This window comes from Microcaecilia unicolor, chromosome 8 (genome assembly GCF_901765095.1).
Source record: "Microcaecilia unicolor chromosome 8, aMicUni1.1, whole genome shotgun sequence".
Taxonomy (NCBI): Eukaryota; Metazoa; Chordata; class Amphibia; order Gymnophiona; family Siphonopidae; genus Microcaecilia; species Microcaecilia unicolor.
The window spans coordinates 186,207,573-186,233,878 of NC_044038.1; the positions used below are offsets into that span (position 1 = coordinate 186,207,573).

General features: G+C 42.3%; 1 protein-coding gene across 2 annotated transcripts in view; it reads right to left on the minus strand.

Moving 5' to 3' along the window:
• Nucleotides 1-12,807, minus strand: part of CDC23 (cell division cycle 23) — a 106,862-nt gene extending 94,055 nt beyond the window's left edge. The window contains exons 1-3 of one of the 2 annotated variants that reach the window (XM_030212852.1): nt 12,620-12,804; nt 9,019-9,091; nt 1,154-1,291 (exon numbers count right to left, since the gene is read on the minus strand). In XM_030212852.1, the coding sequence (XP_030068712.1) occupies nt 1,154-1,291; nt 9,019-9,091; nt 12,620-12,726 (318 nt within the window). In that variant the 5' untranslated portion in view covers nt 12,727-12,804. Of the gene's footprint in view, nt 1-1,153; nt 1,292-9,018; nt 9,092-12,619 lie in introns of both variants that reach the window. The other variant, XM_030212853.1, reaches the window with a different exon arrangement.
• Nucleotides 12,808-26,306: the final 13,499 nt, after the last annotated feature.

Below are 26,306 nucleotides of genomic sequence, written 5' to 3' on the forward strand. Positions count from 1 at the left end.
ATTACTCAGCTGTACTGTAAATCATACGATGGCATGTTTATAGGGTGGTTATCAAATAAATTAAACATGAACCTGTGCTGACAGCTTGCTGTTGCCATTACCACTGCCATTGGGCCTTGCACTGGCCCTGACTAATAAGTCAGTCTATGGGAAGTTGATGTGGGTGGACACCACTAATTTTCCTTCTTGTGGCATCTGGCTCCTGCCCTCCTGCTTAACCACACATGTTGACTGGAAACACTAACATGCTTACAGATAGAGCAGCAACAGATGCTACTGCCCGATGTAAAAGACATCTATACAATTTTAAAAAGCAAACAAAAATGAAGTCACCAGGATTAAAAGTTATGCATTCAAACCTCTGAACAAAACTGAGAAACTGGACTTTTGTTTAAAAAAAAAAATCATATGATAAGATATTCCATGAAAGGAAACAAATGGTGCTTAGAGATATCCACCCAAAAATTTTAAGTATTGGGCACTAATTAATATATTGTAACGTGAATAAAGCGAGTTAGTTTCCCCAAAGGCTTGTGAGCTGGAATCTCCTTGGAATATTTTCATTGAGGGGAAAGCAGTTTCCCAGCTCAGGTATTGAGGCAAACTTAACAGATCTAGTTTTCAGGATCTTATGCATATTCCCGCTGGAGATCTGCATACTTTAGAGATTCAATGCACGCAAATGTATCTTGAGCATACCAGTTGTGGGCAGAATAAAAACCTATTTAGCTGTGCCTGGAGGACTGGGAAACTAAAAGGACAGAAGTGGAACTGGTGCCATCACTGCAGATGACAACACACAGCAGAGCTTGCTACTTTGGAGAGAAAGGAGCTCACACAAACAGACAAGAAAGGCAAGTAGAATGTTCAGAAATGGCACAGTAATTAACAGGAACCGAGAAAAGAAACAGATCATGTTATTGGCAATTGGATGCTTTCTTCAGCTGTAGTTCTCTTCACTAGCCTAAAAGAGGACAATCGACTAGCTTTACAGCGCACAAAAGGTCCCTTCTTCCGATATGATTAAATGAGAATAAGTACACAAAGATAAGCAGCAGGTAAAGCTCAGCACACAGCATGTGCCAAACAAAGGGAAGAAAACAGAGACAGCAGCAAGCTAGTAAAGCATAAACAAGTGCTTAAATGCTCTTACCAGGTATCTCGAGTACATATACAGGAAGTAAGCCTTCTGGCTCTTGCAGCCCCGCAGGAAGTATGCAGCCCTGTCATACTCCTTCAGATCAAAGTAGGACTTTGCAAGTGTGTAGGAATCCAGATCATATACTTCATCCTGAAAAACACAAGATAGAAATCAAAGTTGTCTTTTCCATCCCAAGGACATCATCGTTTCTGATATAAGCCATACACTACCAGTGGTGTCTGTTGGAACTTTGTGGATTTGATGTGGATATTTTTGGTTTTTGATGACTAAAACAGACTGTGTGGGTTTTGGCTATTTTTCTTCATTTTTTTTTTTAGTTAGCAACTTTTTTCTCCATTTCTGGAGTTTTTGTTGCTCTTTTTTCTGGAAATAGATAATTTAGTGGGGTCAATGATATCTGGGAACCCCTTTGGGGATAGACTGAAACGTATTGCTCTTTGAGTTTTAAGGCCTTGTTTAAATTGCAAGATTTTTCATAGCTCCCCAGTCAGGGTTAGCTATCCTGTTAGCAAATTGCACGTTTCATGCTCTTTTGGGGATATTTTGAAAGTTTGCTACCCCTTATGTATTTTTATTTGTATGTTTGATCTATTTTACTTAGATATAATTTTCTTAAAATCATCTGGTAAATAGCTCCAAAGTGAATGTCTGTTTCTTTTAACTATTTATTTGTTACATTTGTACCCCACATTTTCCCACCTATTTGCAGGCTCAATGTGGCTTACATAATACCGTAAAGATTTTCGCCAGTAGGTTGGTAACAAATACAAAGTTGTATTGTGGTCGAATGAGGTAGGTGTGTGTCAGGCACCATGAAGGTCGAAGGGAATGAAGATTGTATATTGTCCAGTACGATCATTGGTTGTGCTGTGTTGCTGGGTGTGGGGATTTACGTTGGATAGGTGGGATAAGCCTTTTTGAACAGGTTGTTTTTTAGTGATTTTCTGAAGTTTAGATGGTCATGGATTATTTTTACAGCTTTTGGGAGTCCATTCCATAGTTGTGCACTTACGTAGAAGCTGGATGTGTAAGTTGTTTTGCATTTAAGTAATGTAATGTAAGTTTAGGTATGATCATGATGATCCGATTCTGTTTCTGGTTGGTTAATCCATGAGGTCTGTCTTGTATCCTGGGACTACGCCGTAGATAATTTTGTGGACAAAGGTGAAGATTTTTGAAGATGATCCGTTCTTTGATTGGGAGCCAGTGCAGCTTTTCTCGGAGGGGTTTAGCACTTTCGAAGCGTGATTTACCAAATATCAGCCTGGCAGCTGTGTTTTGGGCGGTCTGGAGTTTTTTTTGCGAGTTGTTCTTTACATCCTGCATAGATTGCGTTGCAATAATCTGCATGGCTTAAGAACATTGATTCTATTAGGTTTTGAAAGATTTCCCTCGGGAAGAAAGGTTTTATTTGTTTAAGTTTCCACACTGAATAGAACATTTTCTTTATTATGGAGTTTACTTGGCTCTCAAGGGTAAGGTTGCAGTCAATTGTGACGCCGAGTATTTTTAGGCTGTCTGAGGTAGGGAGGGTGTGTTCTAGGGTGTTTATGGTTGTGGGTTTGTACTTGTTATGTTGAGATGAGAGGCCTGATATCAGACGGAAATTAGAACAAATTGAGAATTATAACCGGCACCTAAACCTCCATTTTTTAAATTTCCTATAATAGCGGGGGAGACTCTGATAGAAACTTTCCGCAAATATATGATTGAAGTATTGAAGATTCCTGCAGAGGCAGTTCCCCCGCTAAATAAGATTTATCATATTCCTCTTAGAACTGGAGCGCAAGGCCCGGAAAAAGATTCACTGCATTTACAGAATATTTCTCAAATTTTGGAGCAGTCCTCTGATACTATACTGAATAGAACTACAGTGATTGTATCAATGTTTTTTTGCGAGATGAGAGGATGAGGCAGTGTGTTTTTTCAGTTTCAGTTGGAATGAATTTGCCCAGGAGTTCATGATGTTCAGGTCGTCATTGATTTCATTGGTTATATCTGTCAAGTCATGACTGAAGGGTAAGTAGATTGTGATGTCATCTGCACAGATGAACGGGTTGAGATCTCGGTTGGATAGGGACTTTGCCAGTGGGATCATCATCATGTTGAAGAGTATTGGTGATAATGGTGATCCTTGAGGTACTCCACAGGTAGCTTTCCACAGTGGTGATATGTTTGAGTTTGATTTTACTCGGTAAGTTCTGGTGGTTAGAAAACCCTTTATCCAGAGATTTTCCATCTCACAGATAGGCTGCAGAGAATACCTTCTCCTGCTTTAGACTTAGCCTGGCCTCAGAATGACATCCTATAGTATATCTCCTATCAAACTGAGCTCTCTTTTTCATCAAGCACTGCCATTTCCTCCCCTCACCCTCCCCACTGACAGTTTGAACTTCGTGGGTGTGGCTTGGATCTCTTTCAGGGAGAGAAAACTAACAACTTATAGCAGCAGCTTCAGAGAGCATTTTCCATCTCACAGATAGGCTGCAGAGAATACCTTCTCCTGCTTTAGACTTAGCCTGGCCTCAGAATGACATCCTATAGTATATCTCCTATCAAACTGAGCTCTCTTTTTCATCAAGCACTGCCATTTCCTCCCCTTTGAACTTCGTGGGTGTGGCTTGGATCTCTTTCAGGGAGAGAAAACTAACAACTTATAGCAGCAGCTTCAGAGAGCATTTTCCATCTCACAGATAGGCTGCAGAGAATACCTTCTCCTGCTTTAGACTTAATCCCACCCACCCCTAGAGTGACATGTCTTATATAACCTCCCTATCAACCCACTCATTACTTTACCTCACCCATTTCTATTCTTCTATCACCTTCTCCCACTACTCCAACCAGAGTTACACCTAATCACACTGACCACCCTTCAACATCTTCTGTCCTTCTGTGACTGTTCTCTTGTGCTTGACTGCTTAAATATTTTAAATTTAAATGCTTTACTTTTTGTCTATTAGATTGTAAGCTCTTTGAGCAGGGACTGTCTTTCTTCTGTGTTTGTACAGCGCTGCGTACACTTTGTAGCGCTCTAGAAATGTTAAATAGTAGTAGTAGTAAATACATTTCCATCAATCCTGAAGTGGCCAAGGAGTCTTAGTAGTATATTGTGTTTTACCATGTCGAATGCACTTGATCTGTCGAATTGGAGGAGAAGTATACTTTTACCTGTGGTTATTTCTTGCTTGAATTTGGCCAGGACAGTAAATAGGACGGTTTCAGTACTGTGCTGGGGGCGGAATCCTGACTATGAGTTGTGTGGTATTGAGAACTTGTCCATGTATTCCGTAAGCTGTTTGGTCACCAAGCTCTCCATCAGTTTGACTACTAGTGGGATAGACGCAACTGGGCGGTAATTGGTTAGATCATTTGTGTTTTTCTTGGCGTCTTTTGGTATTGGGGTGAGTAGGATGTTGCCATATTCCTTGGGGAAGAGACCTTGTTGTAGCATGAAGTTTAGGTGGGATGTGAGGTCTGTTATGAAGCGGTCAGGGGCGGATTTGAGTAGATGACTGGGACATATGTCCAGTTTGCAGTGGGTGTTGGCAAACCTATGAGTCGTTTTTGTAACTGACTCAGTGGTGAGGAGAGTAAATGTTGACCAGATACGGTCAGCTGGGCATCCACCAGGGATTAGGTCCAGGTCGTTGAAGAAGTTTTCGATGTCAGTGTTGTGCTGAGGAAGTGTGCTGCATAATTTTATTATTTTTTCATTAAAGTAGTTAGCAAGTTTGCCTGCAGGTGGGATGTCTGTGTTGGTTGTGGTGATAGGGGTGGCGTCTAATAACTTATTCACTAGTTGAAATATTTTCTTCATATCTTTGTAATCCGGTCCTATTTTATTTTTATTTAACACATTTATACCTCACATTTTCCCACTAGTTGTAGGCTCAATGTGGCTTACCATACGGCAGGTTACAATTCAGAAAATACAATTAGACACTGTAATGGAGGACACTAATCGTATAGGTATCGTAAAACCAACAAAGATAATAAGAGAAAAAAAGATACTAAGGTCCATGAATTTTGCAATAACAAAGAAGAAGTTAGGTTGGGTCTGGAGGGTAAGACTTCTTGAACAGGGAGGTCTTCAGTAGTTTTCTGAAATTTAGATGGTTCTGAGTTAATTTTAAGATTTTGGGTAATGCATTCCATAGCCGTGTGCCTATGAAGGAGAAGCTGGATGCATTGGTAGATTTGTATTTATGGCCATTGCAAACTGGATAATGTAAATTTAAGTAGGATCAAGAGAAACTGGAGCTGTTTCTGGGTGGTAGATCAATTAGATTTAGCATGTATCCAGGAACTTCTCCATAAATAATCCTATGAATCAAGTTTTAGTTTTGTAATAGGACCTTTTGGTTTGTCTTATTGCATACTTGTATTTTCTGTGTATTTGTTTCCATGCATTGAGTGTATGTTCATCTTTTGTTTTTTTCCATGCTCGTTCAATTTTCCTGGATTGTGTTTTGAGTTTTTTAAATTTGTCATTGAACCATGGTATCGAGTTTTGTCTTCTTGATATTCTTGTCTTTAAGGGCGCTATTTCGTTTAGTACGCTTCTGCATCTGTCCTCCCAATGGCTGAGGTAGTGTATGGAGTCCATACGTGTTTTCCATTCGTTGTCATATATCAGTTGCCAGAATACTTGTGAATCTATTTGCCCTCTCGTGGTGTAGGTTGTGTGTGCTGGTGTATGGTTTAATCCCTTCTTTCGCCAGTCTAGGGATAGGTTCAGTTTGTAGTGGTCGGTCCAAGGTGTTTCTGTGCATTTGATGTCTGTTATTAATAGGTTATGATCTGTGGACAGTTTGTGTGATAGGAGGTCTAGTGTGTGTCCCTTGATGTGGGTAGCTTGCATGTGAGGCCATTTGAGGAAGTCTTTGCATTCACGTGCATTGGTGGAGTTGGGGTCTTCTAGGTGAGGTTTATGTCGCCTAGTATCAATGTATTGGAGCTGTTTACACAAGTGTTTGAGATGAAGTCCGTGAAAGTAGGCTGGCTTTCGTTCCAGTTACCGGGCGGTCTGTAAAACAGGACGCAGTTCAGATGATCGATCAAGGATTTGTTATGGATTCTGAATGATGCAATTTCTAGTTGAGGTGTTATGGATTTGACAATGGTTTCAGTGGTGAATTGGGTTCGGTAGATTATTGTTATGCCTCCTCCTCTCTTTTCCGTTCTGGTCCAGTGACTTATTTTGTAACCTGGAGGGCATAGTTCAAGGATTATGGGGTCCTTTTGATCGTGGATCCATGTTTCGTTGATGAAGATAAGATTGAGGTTATCTGAGCTGATCCAATCTGATATTGTTGTTGTTTTGTTAACTACGGACCTAGCATTAATGTAGCCCACTTGGATATTTTGGTATGGGGCTGCTAGGTTTGATGTGTGGATTTTTATTAGTTGTCGTTCATTGGGTGGTGTGTGTTTGTTGTGATCTTTCCTTCCTGTTGGTACTGTCCGTATTTAGATAGTCTTCCTTTAATTTGATGGGTGTCAGTTTGGTGAAGTGTGGAGTGTTTGATCAGCCTTTGGTGATTTTGTAGGATGGGTATGATATTATGATATATTCTCTGTAACCTTGGAGGATGTAATGGGTCAGTTCAGCAAGCTGAAGAGTAGTAAATCACCGGGACCTGATGGTATTCATCCCAGAGTATTAATAGAACTAAAAAATGAACTTGCGGAGCTACTGTTAGAAATATGCAATCTGTCCCTAAAATCGAGTGTAGTACCGGAAGACTGGAGGGTAGCCAATGTTACTCCGATTTTTAAGAAGGGTTCCAGAGGAGATCCGGGAAATTATAGACCGGTGAGTCTGACGTCGGTGCCGGGCAAGATGGTGGAGGCTATTATTAAGAATAAAATTGCAGAGCATATACAAAAACATGGACTGATGAGACAAAGTCAGCACGGATTTAGTGAAGGGAAGTCTTGCCTCACCAATCTAATGCATTTTTTTGAGGGGGTAAGCAAACATGTGGACAATGGGGAGCCGGTTGATATTGTATATCTGGATTTTCAGAAGGCGTTTGACAAAGTGCCGCACGAAAGACTCCTGAAGAAATTGCAGAGTCATGGAATCGGAGGTAGGGTATTATTATGGATTAAGAACTGGTTGAAAGATAGGAAGCAGAGAGTAGGATTGCGTGGCCAGTATTCTCAGTGGAGGAGGGTAGTTAGTGGGGTCCCGCAGGGGTCTGTGCTGGGTCCGTTGCTTTTTAATGTATTTATAAATGACCTAGAGATGGGAATAACTAGTGAGGTAATTAAATTCGCCGATGACACAAAATTATTCAGGGTCGTCAAGTCGCAGGAGGAATGTGAACGATTACAGGAGGACCTTGCGAGACTGGGAGAATGGGCGTGCAAGTGGCAGATGAAGTTCAATGTTGACAAGTGCAAAGTGATGCATGTGGGTAAGAGGAACCCGAATTATAGCTACGTCTTGCAAGGTTCCGCGTTAGGAGTTACGGATCAAGAAAGGGATCTGGGTGTTGTCGTCGATGATACACTGAAACCTTCTGCTCAGTGTGCTGCTGCGGCTAGGAAAGCGAATAGAATGTTGGGTGTTATTAGGAAGGGTATGGAGTCCAGGTGTGCGGATGTTATAATGCCGTTGTATCGCTCCATGGTGCGACCGCACCTGGAGTATTGTGTTCAGTACTGGTCTCCGTATCTCAAAAAAGATATAGTAGAATTGGAAAAGGTACAGCGAAGGGCGACGAAAATGATAGTGGGGATGGGACGACTTTCCTATGAAGAGAGGCTGAGAAGGCTAGGGCTTTTCAGCTTGGAGAAGAGACGGCTGAGGGGAGATATGATAGAAGTGTATAAAATAATGAGTGGAATGGATCGGGTGGATGTGAAGCGACTGTTCACGCTATCCAAAAATACTAGGACTAGAGGGCATGAGTTGAAGCTACAGTGTGGTAAATTTAAAACGAATCGGAGAAAATTTTTCTTCACCCAACGTGTAATTAGACTCTGGAATTCGTTGCCGGAGAACGTGGTACGGGCGGTTAGCTTGACGGAGTTTAAAAAGGGGTTAGATAGATTCCTAAAGGACAAGTCCATAGACCGCTATTAAATGGAAAAATTCCGCATTTTTAGGTATAACTTGTCTGGAATGTTTTTACGTTTGGGGAGCGTGCCAGGTGCCCTTGACCTGGATTGGCCACTGTCGGTGACAGGATGCTGGGCTAGATGGACCTTTGGTCTTTCCCAGTATGGCACTACTTATGTACTTATGTACTTAAGTGGGATGGATAGTGTTAGGTGGATCAGTGAGAGGGAGTAGATTGTTAGTATTTTGGTTGTATTCATTTTGGTGTCCGTTTGGGATGGTAGGTTACTCACAGTTAGATGCTTGGGGGTGATGTCCTGGGCGCAGAGCTCTGTTGCTCCGGGTGCTGTTCAGTGGTTGGAGGCAGAAAGGTTCTGTTAACAAGGGCGTTGTGCTGTTGGTTGGGGTAGAGTTGTAGGCTGGTTGGTTAGCAAGTGGTGGTCTTGGCAGCTGTTGAGTTGTACGCTATAAACCACATTGAACTTTATGGTATTAGTGGTACACAAATACCACGTAATCTACCATTTGGATGCGCAATCTCCCTATCTCAAATTGCCCTCTTGCGATTTCTCACAATCCTCTTGTGATTTAACAACTTTGAATAACCATCACCAGCAAATCTGATCACCTCACTTATTCCTGTTTCCAGGTCATTAATAGATGTGCTCTAACTGCTTTTATAATTAAACTGTAAACCCTAATATCAGTAATAAGCAAACCCATATATAATGCATCCCTGTATTGCAGCACCTTGAAAAGAAGGTATCTGCATCCTTGGATACCATACCTCTGTGAACGCTGGGGAAGGAGGCAGCTCATTTCTAGGAAGAGGATCCAGTGCAAAAGATAGCTCAGATGTCCTAGAAACACAGAATAGGCCATCAGGTGTAATAAATGCACCAAATATCACACACCCTATTTCCAGAGATTTATCATACAGCAGCAGATTTCCATTCATAATCCCTCTCATTTGTCATACAAAACATATATAGTCAAATTCTGCTGTCACCTCAGTAATAGCAACACAAAATTCATCCAGTGCTAGTTACTATGAAGCAACACAAAACCCTGCAAATATGCACCTCAGAAACTATGTAGCAAACAAAACCTATGGACAGCAGACCCGCAACATTCCAGTCGGGGCTGGTGGCACCAGTTATTATTAAGGATAGCCAGGAAGAAGAAATAAAAGGACCATTTATGGGGAATTCTCAGGATTTCTGCTCTCCCCAGCTTCCTGACACAGTTAATTATTAAGGAACACATAGTCTTGCTGTCTATACCAAATTTATTGTAACACCTCCTACCTTTATCAAGGACATACCTGTGTGTCCACACTGGTTGAGAACCACTGCTTAAATGGCTTTTACAAGACATCTCTGTAGTACAAGGTATGTTGTACACGCAAATAGTCTGTTTAAAAAAATTCTGTGCAGTACTGTGTAGTTACCAAAATGTATTTCTAAAGTTCCAATGAAAATAGCGTAGTCAGCAGTGGTATCAAAAAGAAACAATCAGGAAAAATAATATTAGAAAACCTGGGTGCCTTGTGGCTCCTGCAGGCCCATATTCTTACTGGCATCAAATGTCTGTTCTAACACTACAATCTGTTTATGGATAGCTACTCGTTCAAAACAGAGGAACTAAGAGATACCATCACATTATCCTTCACTTCAGAAACACCACTGGCTTCCCATAACTTCTTGCATTTAATACAAAATTTTACTTCTGGTCTAAATTAAAAACAGTCCCTTTTTACCTTTCCACTTTCCAATTGATTCAGAATGCTGCAGCAAGACTAATAGAAGGTTGCAAGTGACATGACCACATTCATTGGCTACCAGTACAATACAGGGCTAAATTTAAAACTATGTCTAATCTTAAAGGCCCCGAGTACTTGAACAGGATCACCCTCTACACACCTCCAAGAATTAATGTGTAAACTGCTTTGCTTTACCCCTAAAAATGGATTGAAAGGTGGATATCATAATTTGAAACTAGACTAAAACAAAAATCCTACGTAACTCGGAGGACGTGGCGAGGCATTCCAAAAAATTGCACATGGAGTTGTAGAATAGCACCATTCCTGTGCCCAAATGTAAACAACTGGCATAAATACCAGTACCCAAATTTGGGCACAGGAATGGGCTCTAAGCGCTATTCTATAAAGAACACTCAAGTCAGAGCACCTGTTATAGAACAGTGCTCTGTGCCGATAGTTTCCAGTGCCCAAATTTGGGCACCATTTACTGAATCCAATCTAGAACTCCCTTTGCAACATACCCTTGGCCTGATTCCCCCCTCCACCTTGAGAGGATTGTGGAAACCACTGAACCTAGCCTAGTGCCCAGTGGTAATTTATTCAATAGTTTTGGACCCATAACTTTGAACACTGAGGATCTATATTCAAGTCTGATCATTTTAAAAGTGGAATTTCCAATAAATTAGAATTAGATTACCTACATTGATGTTATATGATGCCACGGCTCTGGCTTAGTTCAAAGGGGGGAGGTGGGAAGGGCATCCACAGTGCAGCTGATCTCCAGCTGAGCTAAGTCCTACTTTCTGGCAATCTTAGTGGTTCACATAGTGGAAGTGGAGAGCATACAGGCAGCCATTCTCAGCCACTATGCTTTTTATCCCGAGGAGTGGGAGCTGATTCCTTCCGCTTTCCAGTTGTTAGTGGTGTGTTGGGGACCTCCTTGTTTCGACCTGATGGTGACTTGCCAGAATGTCAAGTGCCCTGTTTCTTCAACCGCAGGAGGCAGTGCTGCAGCCTTAGTCTTTTCAAGAACTGCTTTATGGCAAGTCAGTGGACCTGTCATCCATGGTGGACAGACCTCTAACAGCTGCAAGAGGAGGGACTCTCTTCTGCTACTATGGGGCCGGAGATTTCTACTACAGGGCCCAGTAGACATGTAAGACCCAAATCCCTTTTCGCTTATGGCATGGCCCTTGAGAGGCAGCTCCTAAGGAGTAAGGATTATTTGATTCCAGCAATTTCTACCTTACTCAAAGCTCTCAGGCAGTCCACCTCATTGGCATACATTAGAGTCTGATGAATCTTTGAAAGCTGGTGCAGATGTCAGCATAGCATGTTCATATGCCATAGATTCCGAACTTTTTGCAATGTGGTCTGGAGCAGAGATCGGTCCTCAAACCTCTGAAGGTCTAGGCAGCAGCTGTCACGTTTCTGCAGAAAGTTTGAAGAGAATGAAGGGGACCCAAATGCGTGCACTCTCTTGAAGTTAGATGCAGGAGAGCCCCAAAAAGGGGGGTTACTTTAGTAGAGAACTTGGGTTCAGGAAACGTTTGTTGTATTTAGCCCATTCTTGAATTGATGTTAGGTAATCAGTTTATTCAGAGCTATAAGTAAGTCAGGTTCAATGGGTAAGAGTAGCTGCACATCATCTGTGCAGATGTAGAACTGAGTGTCTATTATCACATGTACACACCAGAACAAGCATCCATCACATTGCAAAAGTAAACAACTTCTACAGAGTACATCCAAAATTTAATTTTTATTTTCTCATATCCATCTTCCAAAATTCCAGACAGCAGATGTACACCAAAGCAGTCCAAAACAAGTAAAAAAAGATTTTGGGCGTCTGTTACATCAGTCTGAGCAACACTAGATTTTTTTTTTTTTAACTCTATATTGAGCCTCATGGACTGTCTGTCAGAGTTGAATGCTCTGTGTTTTGTTAAATGGATTTGCAAGTGGATTGGCTGTTTGGGGTCAAGAAGCTGGCTGCTGGGGTCTTTGGAGTTTGCTGCATCTTACTGTAGTACAGTGCATAATTACCCCAGATGCAGCTCTAGAGAAATGGGGATTCTCTGTCGGGTATTGGGGACTCACTGGCAGCTGATATGAAGATATGCAGTTTGAAGAAGACGTGAGATAAGTTGATTGAAATATTCACCTGTTTGGAATTACAGTGACTGTGATTTTTTTTTCTATACCTCTGCATATACAAGTGGCTTTTTTACTCTGTTTTGGGAATAAAATAAACTGATGGCCACTATGGAGAGTGGAATTTTTTTTCTGATCTGTGATGGTGTATTGTTTTCAACACCTTAAACCTTGAGTGGTATCACCAAGATCTTTTTTCTCCACTTTTTTTTTGGTGTGTTGGTAGAGTGATTTCCCGCCACAGTTAAACCATTTGTTTGATATCATCATTAATGCTAGATATCCGTCATCTCGTTTTCAAAGCAAGAACTTATTGAGAATACACAGCCGTGACGTCTTTCTTTATAATACATCACTATATCTGCAAATCACAGAAATTACAAATAAGGGACGCCCCTTTTTATGCATATTCTGTACTTTTTGTATAAAATCAATAAAGAAATTTAAACCACTAAAAAAGGGACGCCACGCTCACCACTTGAAGCTCTGCAGTAGCCCTCGCTCCCGACACAAAGTCACCACGTTCAGCAGCTGCTTCTTTATATCTTGCAAATCTGAGAACAGCCCGCTCGAAGCCGCCATGACACCAAACAGTTCAAAACAAAGAACAATCCGATTGGCTAGCGCCTAGAGTACAGCAGCCAATCAAACAAATGGATCCTTCACAACACAGCGCATGGGAATAGGAACGCGGTTTCTGATTAGCTAAGCAGATATCGCGACAAATGTGGTTGGCTGGCTGGGAGGGGCAAGGACTCAAGGAGGGGATCGGCGTCCGTACCAACTATGAGGCTGAAGAAAACAGGAGACGGACGGGGGAGTTCCTATCTATTATAAGGCCTGAAGCCAGTAGGCGGAGCTTTAGTTCACCCAAAATAATAGCAAAAGATTATTACAAATAAAAATGCGTGGTCCATCTGTAAAAAGTCTAAACCTGTTCCAGTTGGAGGTGGAAGACAAAATATTTTTTTTAGTTACTTGACAGCCTTTTAATTTATTTGAAAGCTTCCCACATCTAGATATAAATATCATGGAATAAAAATTGAATATCACTAAAACAGCTTAAAAATTATTATAGCTGGTAGAAAAAGCAGTTATAACTTATGTATTTTCTTCTCATTATCCCACACTTCTATACAATGGCGAGATTTCAAGGATATCCTGTTTCCTAATGGGTGCATCTTAACTGTTGTTGCAATCTGTTGCTTGGATGGAATGTACTGAAATTAAATGGATGTAAAATTAAACTCTCCTTTTATTGGGGCACATGGAACCATATCTGAATCTGTTTTGTAGACGTTTACATTTTAAGATACGCAAATGGATTATTCTCTTTTTAGGCATGTTTCAAGGACAAGTGGTTTTTTATAAGTCAAAATAAATGTTTTGTTTCGTGCAGATCTCTTGTTTAAACATAACTAAATGGGCTAGAAGCCCCCTAATGCAGCCCATTGGTTTTCTTATATTTTCGTCTTGTGATGACTTATACTATGCCAAAACTGAAAACTTATCTCTTCTATCTGGTTGATAGTGTTTACAGTGAGCTCCTTTTATTATCTTCCCTAAATGGTTGTTTTCTGGCTGTACATGAGGAATTGTGATATTGAATAAATAAGTGTATGTTTGTCATGCATCCAAAGGTTATATAATCCTTTTAAGATCCTTAAGATAGCCAGGTAATCATTTAACTTGTTAATGGAACAGAACCACAGAGGCTCCATCTTTGCTTATACCTGGTTCAGAACTGCAGCCGTCTCACATGATGTGAGACGGCTGCAGTTCTGAACCAGAGACAGTTGGTTTAAAGAACACTACAGCAATACTGAGCACTGCAAATTAAAAATAAAAAAAGTATTGTAGTTGAGTTATATATCATTTAAGCTGGTGGAATTGTTGGATAGTACTTACAATGTCAACACAATACGTAATACAACATTTTAATTGACAGTGTAGGGTATAAGCAAAGATGGAACATACAGATAGGTAAGAGAGTAAGAAGAGTTAGAAAATAAGGTGACTAATATAAAGAAAGGTGCATATGAGGTAAGAGAGATGGTTAAATATGATCTCAGCTAGGGCAGGAGAGGATAAACATTCTGCAGCCGTATGCGCAGCCTGTGTCACTTCTTGTGTGTGTGAGTGAGACTAGTAAGTTAGTTACTACTTCCATTAAAGGATGGTTGAAGAGCCAAGCTTTCACCTGCTTCCTGAAGTAGAGATAGTCTTGTGTTAAGCGGAGCCTTTCAGGGAGTGCATTCCAGAGTGTGGGGGCTACTCTGGAAAAGGCTCAGTTGCGGGTATCGCATCATGTAATGTGCAATGTCTTTTGGAGAGGGTGTGGTTAGTGGACTTTGAGAGGACCTTAGTGTCCTTTGAGGTGTGTAGAGGGTGATCCTGTTCTTCAAGTACTTGGTGCCATTTCCTTTACAGGCCTTGAAGATCCAACAGAGAGATTTAAATTTGGCCCTGTATTGTACTGGTAGCCAGTGAAGTTTTTTTGCAAAAATGGTGTAATTTGGTCAGGTCGCTTTCAACTTTCTATTAGTCTTGCTGCAGTATTCTGAGTCAATAGGAGCTGGTGCAGTCTCTTTGTGGTCAGACCATTGTAGAGTGCATTACAGTAGTCCAGTCTTGATGTTATCATGGCATGCATAACTGGGATAAGATTTACCTTCTTGATGTAAGGAGAGAGGCAGCATAGCTGTCGCAAATAGTAGGAGCAGCTCTTGAAGGTTGCTTGGATTTGGCGAATAGGAGTAAATGTTGAATCTAACTGTATTCCAAGGTTCCTGACTTGTGATTTGAGGGGGAGTCCGTACTTCCTAAAAGAGATTTTGATGTCTGGTATGTATCCACTTGTGTTAGGGACCTAGAGAAGCTCAGTTTTACTTGGGTTCAGGCAAAGTTTGTTGTGTTTAGCCCATTCTTGAATTGATTTTAGACAGGTAATCAGTTTATTCAGGAAGTCGGGTTCAATGGGTATGAGTAGCTACACATCATCTGTGTAGATGTAGAACTGAGTGTCCATTATCACATGCACACACCAGAACAGGCATCCATCACATTGCAAAAGTAAACAACTTCTACAGATTACATCCAAAATTTAACTTTTATTTTCTCATTTCCATCTTCCAAAATTCCAGACAGCTGATGTACAGATCAGCAGGACCCAAAGAAGTCCAAAACAAGAAAAAAAAACAAACTCACAAACAACAAGACAGTTTATACCTAATCGTTCAACTACCCTAGGATTCACCTTTGGGTTTTAAAAAACAAAACTATGTGCATGTAAGGACTGGATAAACAAAACAAAATTTACAGCAAATGCCCTTAATATATAATACTTGGTATCAATAATGAAACAGTGATGGAATATTCACATAACAAGCAACCTGAGCCAACAGATTTATTTTCCATTGAACATAATTAGTTTTGTATGAACTTGGTGGCTAATAGTGTGCTAAACTGGACAATGTTGGCACATTTAGGCTGTCTCTGGACAGAACTTCTGCATGAAGAAAGCCCCTACCTCATTATTCAATACATATCTGTGAAATAGTAGTAATAAAAAAACCGAAGTGCGTTTTTATTATATACATTCCACAAAACAAAAAGGAGCAAGTTCCCACATGCCATCTTTTTCTTTTGATGTATGTACAGGAAAAAAAGATGTTAAATGCTCCTAGTTTCAACCTAATTAATGTGTTTTTTTAAAAATTGTACTTATAAATAGAAAGTCTGATTGTTAAGTACCTGATTCCATAACAGGTGCAAATATCTCTGCACGAATACAGGGAGTCCTTATAGCCAGCCCCTCCAAATGACACAACGATTTAAAATGTAGAACAAATTAGTACTCTAACCGATAAACTCAACACTTCCTCTGTGTACATCCATATGCTGCATAAGCCAGCATGTTTGAAAATTATAAGTGAGATTAAATAAAAATTCTACCAACAACAAAGTATGAAAACGAGGATGCAGCAGCTCATAGGTTTGCTTGCTTTGTTTTGAGTATACTACATGATGGCTGCACGGGGAATAGGAAACCTAGATTAACTTAAATGGCTTCAACTTTTTGACGTCATCCCGTCTCTTGTTTTCTTCAACCTCCTTGGTTCGTACCCCAACCAGGTTACTGATTAGTCAACAGAAAAACGTCCCATAATGTGCTCCCAACCGACTGAGCTAAGTATAATACAAACAGACAGTGAGGAGAGTCCCAGCCTCAGCAAGGGTCTTAAAACCTTAACTGAGAAGGACTAAAAGACCCAACATGGCCATGTTTCAACTAATGCCTGTGTTGAGAGTTACATGAATTTGCAACTTAACTGACTTCATATGTAAATATAGAAATGACAGCAAAGACTGACATCATAAATTTGTAAATGTGAACTTTGTTTCCTGTTTTGTAACATTGGATGGTTGTACTTAAAACGTTATGTCAATAGTATATTTTTGCAATTTCTTGCTATAAATTATTGCTTGAAACAATCTTAAAGGCTATGCAACACCCTTTGGATATCTCATCTTGGGCAGATTTTCCCCAGCAGCTTTTGTTAGTTGGTTACCTGTTAGTTATATGCTTTTATATAAAGGTATACATACGATTGTGCAATTGTGCTTATCACTTGTCTTTGGATATTCTGATATACTTTGCTGCAAAATTCAATACAATTTATTACAAAAAAAAAAAAAAAAAAGATAAAGACCATATGGCCTATCCAGTCTTCACATGATCCAATACCATCTACTATCCTGTCTGATGAGCACCACAGGCAAACGTAGCCTTGGATATTCAGTGCTGGGCCATGTCCAGGCACTGGCAGTGAATATCTGGGGCTAATTGCAGTTCTGCTGGCCATTGGAACTTATATGGGTCCCAGCCAATATTAAGCCAGGATCCGCATAAGGGATGCAGGTGTCCTCCCAAATCCCTCTGAAAGCACACAAGCCCCCCCTCTCCATTTTCTGATCATTCTCCCTCCCCCCCTCCTATAAGGCAAGATCCCCCCCCCCCCCCCCCCAGTTCAACTCTCACATGGTAGTGCCTAAGAACATAAGAATAGCCATACTGGGTCAGACCAATGGTCCTGTTTCCAACAGTGGCCAATCCAGGTCACACATACCTGGCAGAAACCCAGTTAATATATACATATCCAGACCTAACAAATTATCTTCTTAATCTACTTAATCTCAATTATGCATGATCTCATCCAGCAAAATCGGACCTCAGCAGCGACTCTTCATATGAGTGTGTAAGCCCATAGCTCACCTGCTTCTTCATCAGTTTATTTTTGCTCACTTTCATATGCAATGTGTTTCAACCAATTTACCATCATTGTACTTTAATATGAAAAGCTCAAGTGTAGCACTTATCTTAAATTGTCAACAAAGCACAGGACCTGGACACTAAATCACCAACATGCGGCATGTTTTGTCCATGCTGCTTCAGGGTGTGGTCTGGTATACTCAAACTGTTCATTTCCATTTGGAAAATGGAAGAAGCAGGACTTGGCATTCAGTGCTTTTTTTTTTTTTTATCATCTTTATTGAGGTTATTTAACAATACAGTTTGAGTATACTGGTGAAGGTCACAACTGTTTTCTGAGCACATTCACACTTATCTATATTAATAAATCCCACCTTGAACGTTCTGAAGCTCACTCCAAGGCAGAGAAGCACAAAAATCCTGTAGTCTTCATAGGCTAGGACCAGTCACCCTCACTCATAGACCCGCCCTCAGCCAAGCCCCATCTGTACATAAAACGCTACCTCAACATTCTGAAGACAACCTGCTGAAGCCATCTGCAAAATCCCTAAACAGTTCGTAAGTTCATGGTGGTGAAGCCATCCAACTCACCATGTCTCTCTGCCCCGCCCTCGAGGGCGGAACACAGAGAGTAAAGGGATCCATAAAGGCACCCCTACCAACTGGCAACCCCCTCCAACAAACAACGACCCAGGCAGGGGGAGTGTTTCCGTACTCCTCCCCCTGCCTAGGAATCGCTACAGACTGCTGACAAACTCCCCAACCACACGACCACAAGAGCCACCCGCAACCCTCCCACACACACAAACAGACACACACACATACACATACATAAACACACACACAAATGCAAACACACACATAAATAAACACACACACACATAAATAAACACACACACAAACGCACACAAACGCAAACACACACACAGAAACACAAAAACAAACATACACACACACAGAAACACAAACGCACACGCACAAATGCACACACACACATAAACACACAAACAAACGCAAACACACACAAACGCACACACAAACACACACAAACACACACACATGCAAACACAGAAACACACACACACAGTAACACAAACACACACAAATGCAAACACATAAACACACGCAAACACACAAACGCAAACACACACACACACACACACACATAAACACACACACACAAACACAAACAAACACACAAACAAATGCACACATAAACACACAAACAAACAAACAAATGCGCACACACACAAACACACACACAAACGCACACACACATAAACACACACACAAACACACAAATGCACACACAAGCACACACAAACGCAAACACACACAAACACACACACACACACACATAAACACATACACACATAAACACACACACGCAAACACACACAAACACATACACACACATAAACACACACACAGAAACGCAACAAACGCACACACAAACACACATACACACACAAACACACACACAGAAACACACACACACAGTAACACAAACACACACACAAACGCAAACACACATAAACACACGCAAACACCCAAACGCAAACACACACACAAACACACACACACACACACACAAACACACAAACAAACATACACACACAAACAAATGCACACACACACATAAACACACACACAAACAAACGCACACACACACAAACAAATGCGCACACACACATAAACACACACAAACGCACACACATAAACACACACAAACACAAACGCACACACAAGCACACACAAACGCAAACAAACACATACACACATAAACACACACACGCAAACACACACAAACACATACACACACAGAAACACACACAGAAACGCAAACACACACACATAAACACAAACACACACACACACACAAACACACGCAAACACACAAATGCACACACACATAAACAAACGCACACACAAACACACACAAACGCAAACACACACAAACACACACACAAACACATACACACATAAACACACACACAGAAACGCAAACACACACACATAAACACACACACAAACACACACAAACGCAAACAAACACACACACATAAACACAAACACACACAAACACACACGCAAACACACAAATGCACACACACATAAACACACAAACGCAAACACACAAACGCAAACACACACACGCAAACACACACACACACGCACACACAAATGCACACACACAAATGCACACACACACACACACAAAAAAACACACAAACACACACACAGAAACACAAACAAACACACAGAAACACACACACACAGAAACACACACACAAACAAACACACACACACATACATACATACAAACACACACACACACACACAAACAGCCTCGATGGTGCACCTCTAAGTGCCCCCCCCCCCCGCATCGCCACAACAACCCGTGGAACGGGGCATCAGAAAGCCCCTACCTCCCTTCCCTCCTTGCCGCATCACCCAACCCCTCCTCCGCCGCTTCACCAAGCCCCTCCCCCCCCCCCCACATTGACCGCCTCGCCACCCGCGACCACTAATACAAACTCTGCCCGGCGGCTGCTGCTGCTTCTATTCAGCAGCAGCAGCCCGTACATAAAAAAAACAAACAAACAAAAAAACAACCTCCTAAAACGCACCTCCATGGAGAACCATCTCTCATTGGCTGACGTCTCTGCAGCCGCTCCTCCTCTCCCCTTTGTATTAGCGGTTGCAGGTGGCGAGGGGGTTGATGAGGGGGGCAGGGGCTTGGTGATGTGCCACGGTGGGGGGGTCGGGTGATGCGCGAAGGGGGGGACAAGGGGCTTTCTTTGGGTGCTGCGCCGGCTGGGGGGGAAGGGGGGGTCTCGCTGGACATGGGTGGCTGGAAGGAAGCAGGGGGAGGGGAGGATTGCTGCACATGGGTGGCTGCAGGGGGGGCAGGGAACAGGGAGATAGGGATGGGGCTCCACACACCACATGGGTGCCTGCAAGGGGGACAGGGGATACAGGACGGACACTGCAGGGCGGGCAGGGGGACAGAAGGGTTGGTGGTCATCTGGGAGGACAGGTGGGTCGATGGACATGGCTGGCCACAGGGGAGGAACAGGGAAAAAGGAGAGGAGTGTCCTCAGACATGGGTGGCTGCACAGGAGAGGAGGGTCGCTGGACATGGGTAGCTGCAGGGGGGGGCAGGGGGACAGAAGGGTCGCTGGACATGGCTGGCCGCAGGGGGGACAGGGGAGAGAGGAGGGACGCTGCACATGCATGCCTGCAGGGGGACAGGAGGGATGCTGAGGGGGGGGGGGAGCTGAGACCACATGGGTGGCTGCAGGGGGAGCAGGGGAGACAGGAAGGATGCAGCAGGGGGAGAGGAGGGTTGATGGGCATGGGTGGCTGCAGGGGGATGCTGGACATGGGTGGCTGCAGGGGGAACACGGGGAGAGGAGGATCGCTGCACATGCCTGGCTGCAAGGGGGCAGTGGAGAGGGAGGGGGTGAGGGGGTTCCTCACACCACACACGCAGTCACTCATTCTCTGTCTGCCACATACACTCTCACTCACACACTCACTCACTGTCTTTGTCCCTCTCTCTCACACAGTGTCACACAGAAACACAAACACTGTCTCTCACACACTCTCTCGCACAAACACATACACTCTGTCTCTCTCTCTCTCACATTCTCTGTCTGACACACACGCTCCATCTCTCACACACGCTCTTTCTGAAACATACACTCCAAGGAAAACCTTGCTAGCGCCCGTTTCATTTCTAACAGAAACGGGCCTTTTTTACTAGTATAATATAATTTATTATTAGTGGTGATATTCATATGGTATTTTAGTATAATATAATGTGAATAATAAAGACCTGAAGTTAGTGAATATAAAACACAATGCAAGTAGTTTTACAAATAAAAAGCTGTATGTACTGTTGCTTTCCTATCTAAACCAGATGGGAACATTTCCATAAAAGTAGGCACATTGCTGTTTTTGAAATTGCCCCATGGCAAAATGATATTGCAGGTGAGATCAGTTTGAAAAATGTATTGCACAAGCTTATGAATGTCCATGAATGCATAAGGCATACAAGAACAATTACTTAGCGGAAGTGATTCATATCTCTGAAGAATGAAACAGTCCTCCTTTATCTGAAGTCTGTCTTTAATAAAGGTAATGGAAAACTCTTCAGATAAAGCTATGTATTATCAGCAAAACAGACAGAGAACAGCAATAAGCCATTTGTAATAAAACCACTGAACAATCTATCATTCTTCATTTTGTAGCCAGTGACTTGCTGATTTCAAACTGTCCACACACAGATGTGGGATCTTTTTTTTTTTTCTTCAAACAACATATGGCTGGAATAAAAGGTTTGATAAGAGATATACCCTTGTATGACAACAGCCTTTCTGACATTATGAGTTTCTGGCAAAGTTAGCAAATGGAAATATTTACATTCCACATAATAATCAATGCAGCTTTTTGTATGACTAATGAAAAGTCTTACTAGCAGGGGATAAACATAGGGGATGTGTAAATAGAAAGAGGATTGTCACAAAACTTGGCTGTTGAGTTGTTATGTTGGACTAGAGTAATTGGGAACTAAGGCCAATGCCGGATGGACTTCTACATCTGTGACCCGCAAATGGCAAAAGACAGATGTATGTTTGTCACACTTGGGGTCTCATTTTCAAAGCACTTAGACTTACAAAGTTCCATATGTTTCTATGTAGCTTTGTAAGTCTAAGTTCTTTGAAAATACGCCTCTTGATATACTGTCTTTCTGTAGGTACAGTCAAAGCAGTTTACATATGCTATTTTTTGCAGATACTTTTCTGTCCCTAATGGGCTCACAATCTAAGGTAATTTGTACCTGGGGCAATGGAGGGCTAAATGACTTGCCCAATGTCACAAGGAGCTGCAGTGGGAATTGAACCCAGAGGCCTTATCTTGCTAAGGATGTTAAGTGATTCAGCGAAAAGCAACAAAAATGGTATGGGGTTTGTGTAACAAGACGTACATGAAGAGATGATGACCTAAACATGTATACCCTGGAGGAAAGGAGAAACGGGTGATATGATACAGACGTTCAAATGGGAAAATGTGGGATATAAGTGAACCATAAATAAAATAAATAATCCACAAACTAACCATTTCCAGAGACAGGAAGGTGGTAGAACTAGAGGACATGAATTAAAGTTGAAAGGAGGTCGACTCAGGAATAATGTCGGGAAGTAGTTTTTCACTGAGAGGTTAGTAGGTACCTGGAATGCCCTCTCATGGGAGGTGGTGGAGATGAAAACTGTAACGGAATTAAAAAATGAGTGGGACAAACACAAAAGAATCCTGTTTACAAGGATTGGATCCAAAGAAGCTTAGAGGAGATCAGGTAGAAAAGCTGGTGCTGGGCAGACTTCTAAGATCTGTGCCAAATAGACTTGGATGGGCTGGATTGGAGCTTTTCAGGGGTTATGATAACAACTTCAGAAATTTTAGAACAAGGACCATGCCAGGCAAACTTCTACTGTCTAAGCCCTAATAAAGGCAAGGATAAATCAAGATCAGGAATACATATGATGTATCACTTCATACCATATGTAATGAGTATTTTGTTGGGCAGACTGGATGGACCAGGCTGGTCTTTATCAGCCGCCATTTACTGTGTTACTACCTCAATTCACTGTACTAACCATTAGGCTGCAGTGGGAATTGAACCCAGTTCCCCAAGTTCTCAACCTACTGTATGAACTATGAGACCACTCCTCCACTCCAGATTGAGTCTGCATATTGTATACCATAAGAACATAAGAATAGGCATACTGGGTCAGACCAATGGTCCATCTAGCCCAGTATCCTGTTTCAACGGTGGCCAATCCAGGTTACAAGTACCTGGCAGAAACCCAAATAGCAACATTCCATACTACGAATCCCAGGGCAAGCAGTGGCTTCCCCAGGTCTATCTAGGTATATCAACAACACTTTATTATCATATGCTACGAGTGAGGGTGCTGTGCATCTCAAAGGGGAGGGGACGACCTCTTAATGTTGAAATTAGCAAGTTAACCAAAAGTATTGCTAACAGTTTTCCATAACGTGGAGGGGCATTTTGATGTGATGTCTAAGTCCAATTTTGAACATTTAGCGAAAATGTCCAAATTTTTTTGTTTAAAAAATTGCCATTTGCTAGACATTTTTATGCTCAGTGCATCTATCTTGTAGGACCATTAAAAAAAAAGTCCAAGGGAAAAATGCACAAAAACAAGCCACTGGGATGTCTGGAGGCCAGCATTTTTAGTAGATTGGCCACACAGACATCCCAGCAGAGCAGTGGGGTACCCTAGGGGGGGTACTGCAGTGGACCACATAAAAGGTCCCAGATACACATCTCACCATTACCCCCTTATCTTGCATGGTGAGCTCTCCAAAACCCACCTAAAATCTACTGTACCCAACTGTACACCATTACAATAGCCCTTATGCCTGCAGATGTCACCTCTATGTAGGTACAGTAGGTTTTTGGTGGGTTTTAGAGAGCTCACACTTTCCACCACAAGTGTAACAATTAGAGTGGGATATGGGCATGGGTCCTCTTCTGTAAAGTGCACTGCACCAACCACTAGGATACTCCAAGAACCTGCTTGCTGCTCTAACAGGATTGGCCATAACATCTGAAGCTGTCACAGAGGCTGGTATGTACTGTTTCTTTCACATCTTTGGGGGATGGGAGTAAGGGGGGTTTATTCCTTAATCCCTCCAGTGGTCATTTGGTCAATTATGACACCTTTTGGTCACTTAATCATGATTAAAAAGAGGTCTAGCAAAAACTTAACATTGTCCCTAGATGTTTTAATTTTGTTCCATTATTGTAGGAAAACATCTATCTTTTGGTGCCACCTATGTTCCACCTAAAACACGCCCCCAACGTGCCCCCTTGAAATCTGGACAAACTGTGAAGCAAAATGTCAACAATCGGGGTGTTGAAATTGCAACATGGACATTTTTTAGATAAAACATCCTTCTGCCACCTTATGACCTTTTCGGATGTTTTTCTCATTTGAAAATTAACCCCATATTGTCCCAAGACTGCATATTTGAATGATTATGGTTGATTATAACCTGCACAAAGTGGCAGATGAGTCTCTGGCTGCCTTCTTCAGCATGACTGGTTTTTGTTGTTCTCTGTAAATATTACATGTCTTGCTGTGTACATGTCTTTCTCCCCTCTCCCCCCCCCCCCCCCCCCCCCCCCCCCCCCCCCCCCCCCCCGGGGCACTTTGTATCTTGTGCAGTTGGGTAGCTTATGCTTTCATACTTGACCCCTTTAAATATTAATCTAACACTGTTTTAATTTGTACTAGATAGAAGTGAATTCTTTCCAAGGAGATGTATTCTAAACTTCCCTCATCAAATCCTCACAGTAGAGTTGGCCCCAGACTCTGTACAGTAAAAATAAAAGAAGATTGATCAGAACAATCTGCACAGTTCAGTGTTTAAGTGTAAGTGAATCTGGTGTTTATTTACACAGTTATTGAAGTGGTTATCATCCCCAGAGGGTGTACAGGCAGCCTCTGATCAGAGTAATGGAGGCCTTGGATACAGTCCATCAAGGAGAATTCCACTCTAAGCCAGTGAATGGAACCATCCACATAGTATCTTAAGAAAGAAGGGAAGACTAGAAAGCTGGATGGGAGATAACCAGAGTTTGTTACCCTATAGGCATTGTTTGGGGTGGTCATGAGGGGGCAGCACCCCCCAGATGATGCTAAATTGGTCCCTCTCTCTCCACAGTCAATATGACTTCCTTACACTTTGCTTCCCCCCTCTAAAGTAAGCAGGCAAACTACACTGATGAGTTACCCTTGATCAACTGCAGAAAGTAAAGGGCTCAAGTCTGTTTCTGTGGAGTGCATCAAGAGCTGTAGTTTTGAGGCTATAGCAGTCAATTTAGAAGGGCTATTTGCAGTGGTGTGCTGGTAAATGTTTAACAGGCTCTCTCCCCGGTCCCCCTCTGCGCCCCCCCCAAATTGCAGAGCTGGCTATAGAAGGGGAGAGAGCCTGGGGGGTGGGGGTGGCAATGCATTAATCCAGGAAAAAAAATTAAATGATCCCAGGTTCCAATCTAATTCATGTTTAATGTGCGATAAATTGCCATAAATAAGTAAATAAATAGCACCTGATTCTCAAAGTGAACATATTCCAAACACTATAATGAAAATAAAATGATTTTTTTTTCTACCTTTGTTGTCTGGTGACTGTTTTTCTGATCATGCTGGCCCAGTATCCGATTCTGCTGCTATCTGTCCTCTTAACTCCAGGGCTTCCTTTCCATTTATTTATTTCCTTTCTTCCTTTCTTCTTAATTTCTGGTCCTCAGCTTCTGCCTATTTTCTTCATCCATGTGCAGTTTTTCTCTTTTCCCTCATCTCATCTCCTTCCTCACTCTTCCCTCTCCTCCATCCATGTCCAGCATTTCTTCTCTCTCCCCTCCTCCCCCCTGCCCTCCATCCACCCATGTCCAGCAGTGACCCTCCTCTCCCCTGCCCTGCATGAACCCATACCCAGCGACCCTTCTCTCCCCTCCATCCACAAATGCCCAGCGACTCCCTTCTCTCCCCTGCCACCTCCTCCCGAGTTGTTCGGCGAATTCTCCTTCCTCCCTCCTCCCTCCCTCCCTCCGGATCCAGTCCCTCACGTCACCGACCCGACCTGACTCTTTGAATTCTTTGGGGCAGGCAGTCTTGCCTGCCCGCTGCCAGTGATGACTATCCCCTGCTGGCTCTGCTGGTTCGCGCTTCAAAATGGCTGCCGAGACTTCAGCAGAAGTCTCGCGAGGCCGCCTCTGGAAGTCTCGACGGCCATTTTTAAAGCACGAACCGGCAGCACCAGTGGGGGAGAGTCAGCGCTGGCAGCGGGCAGG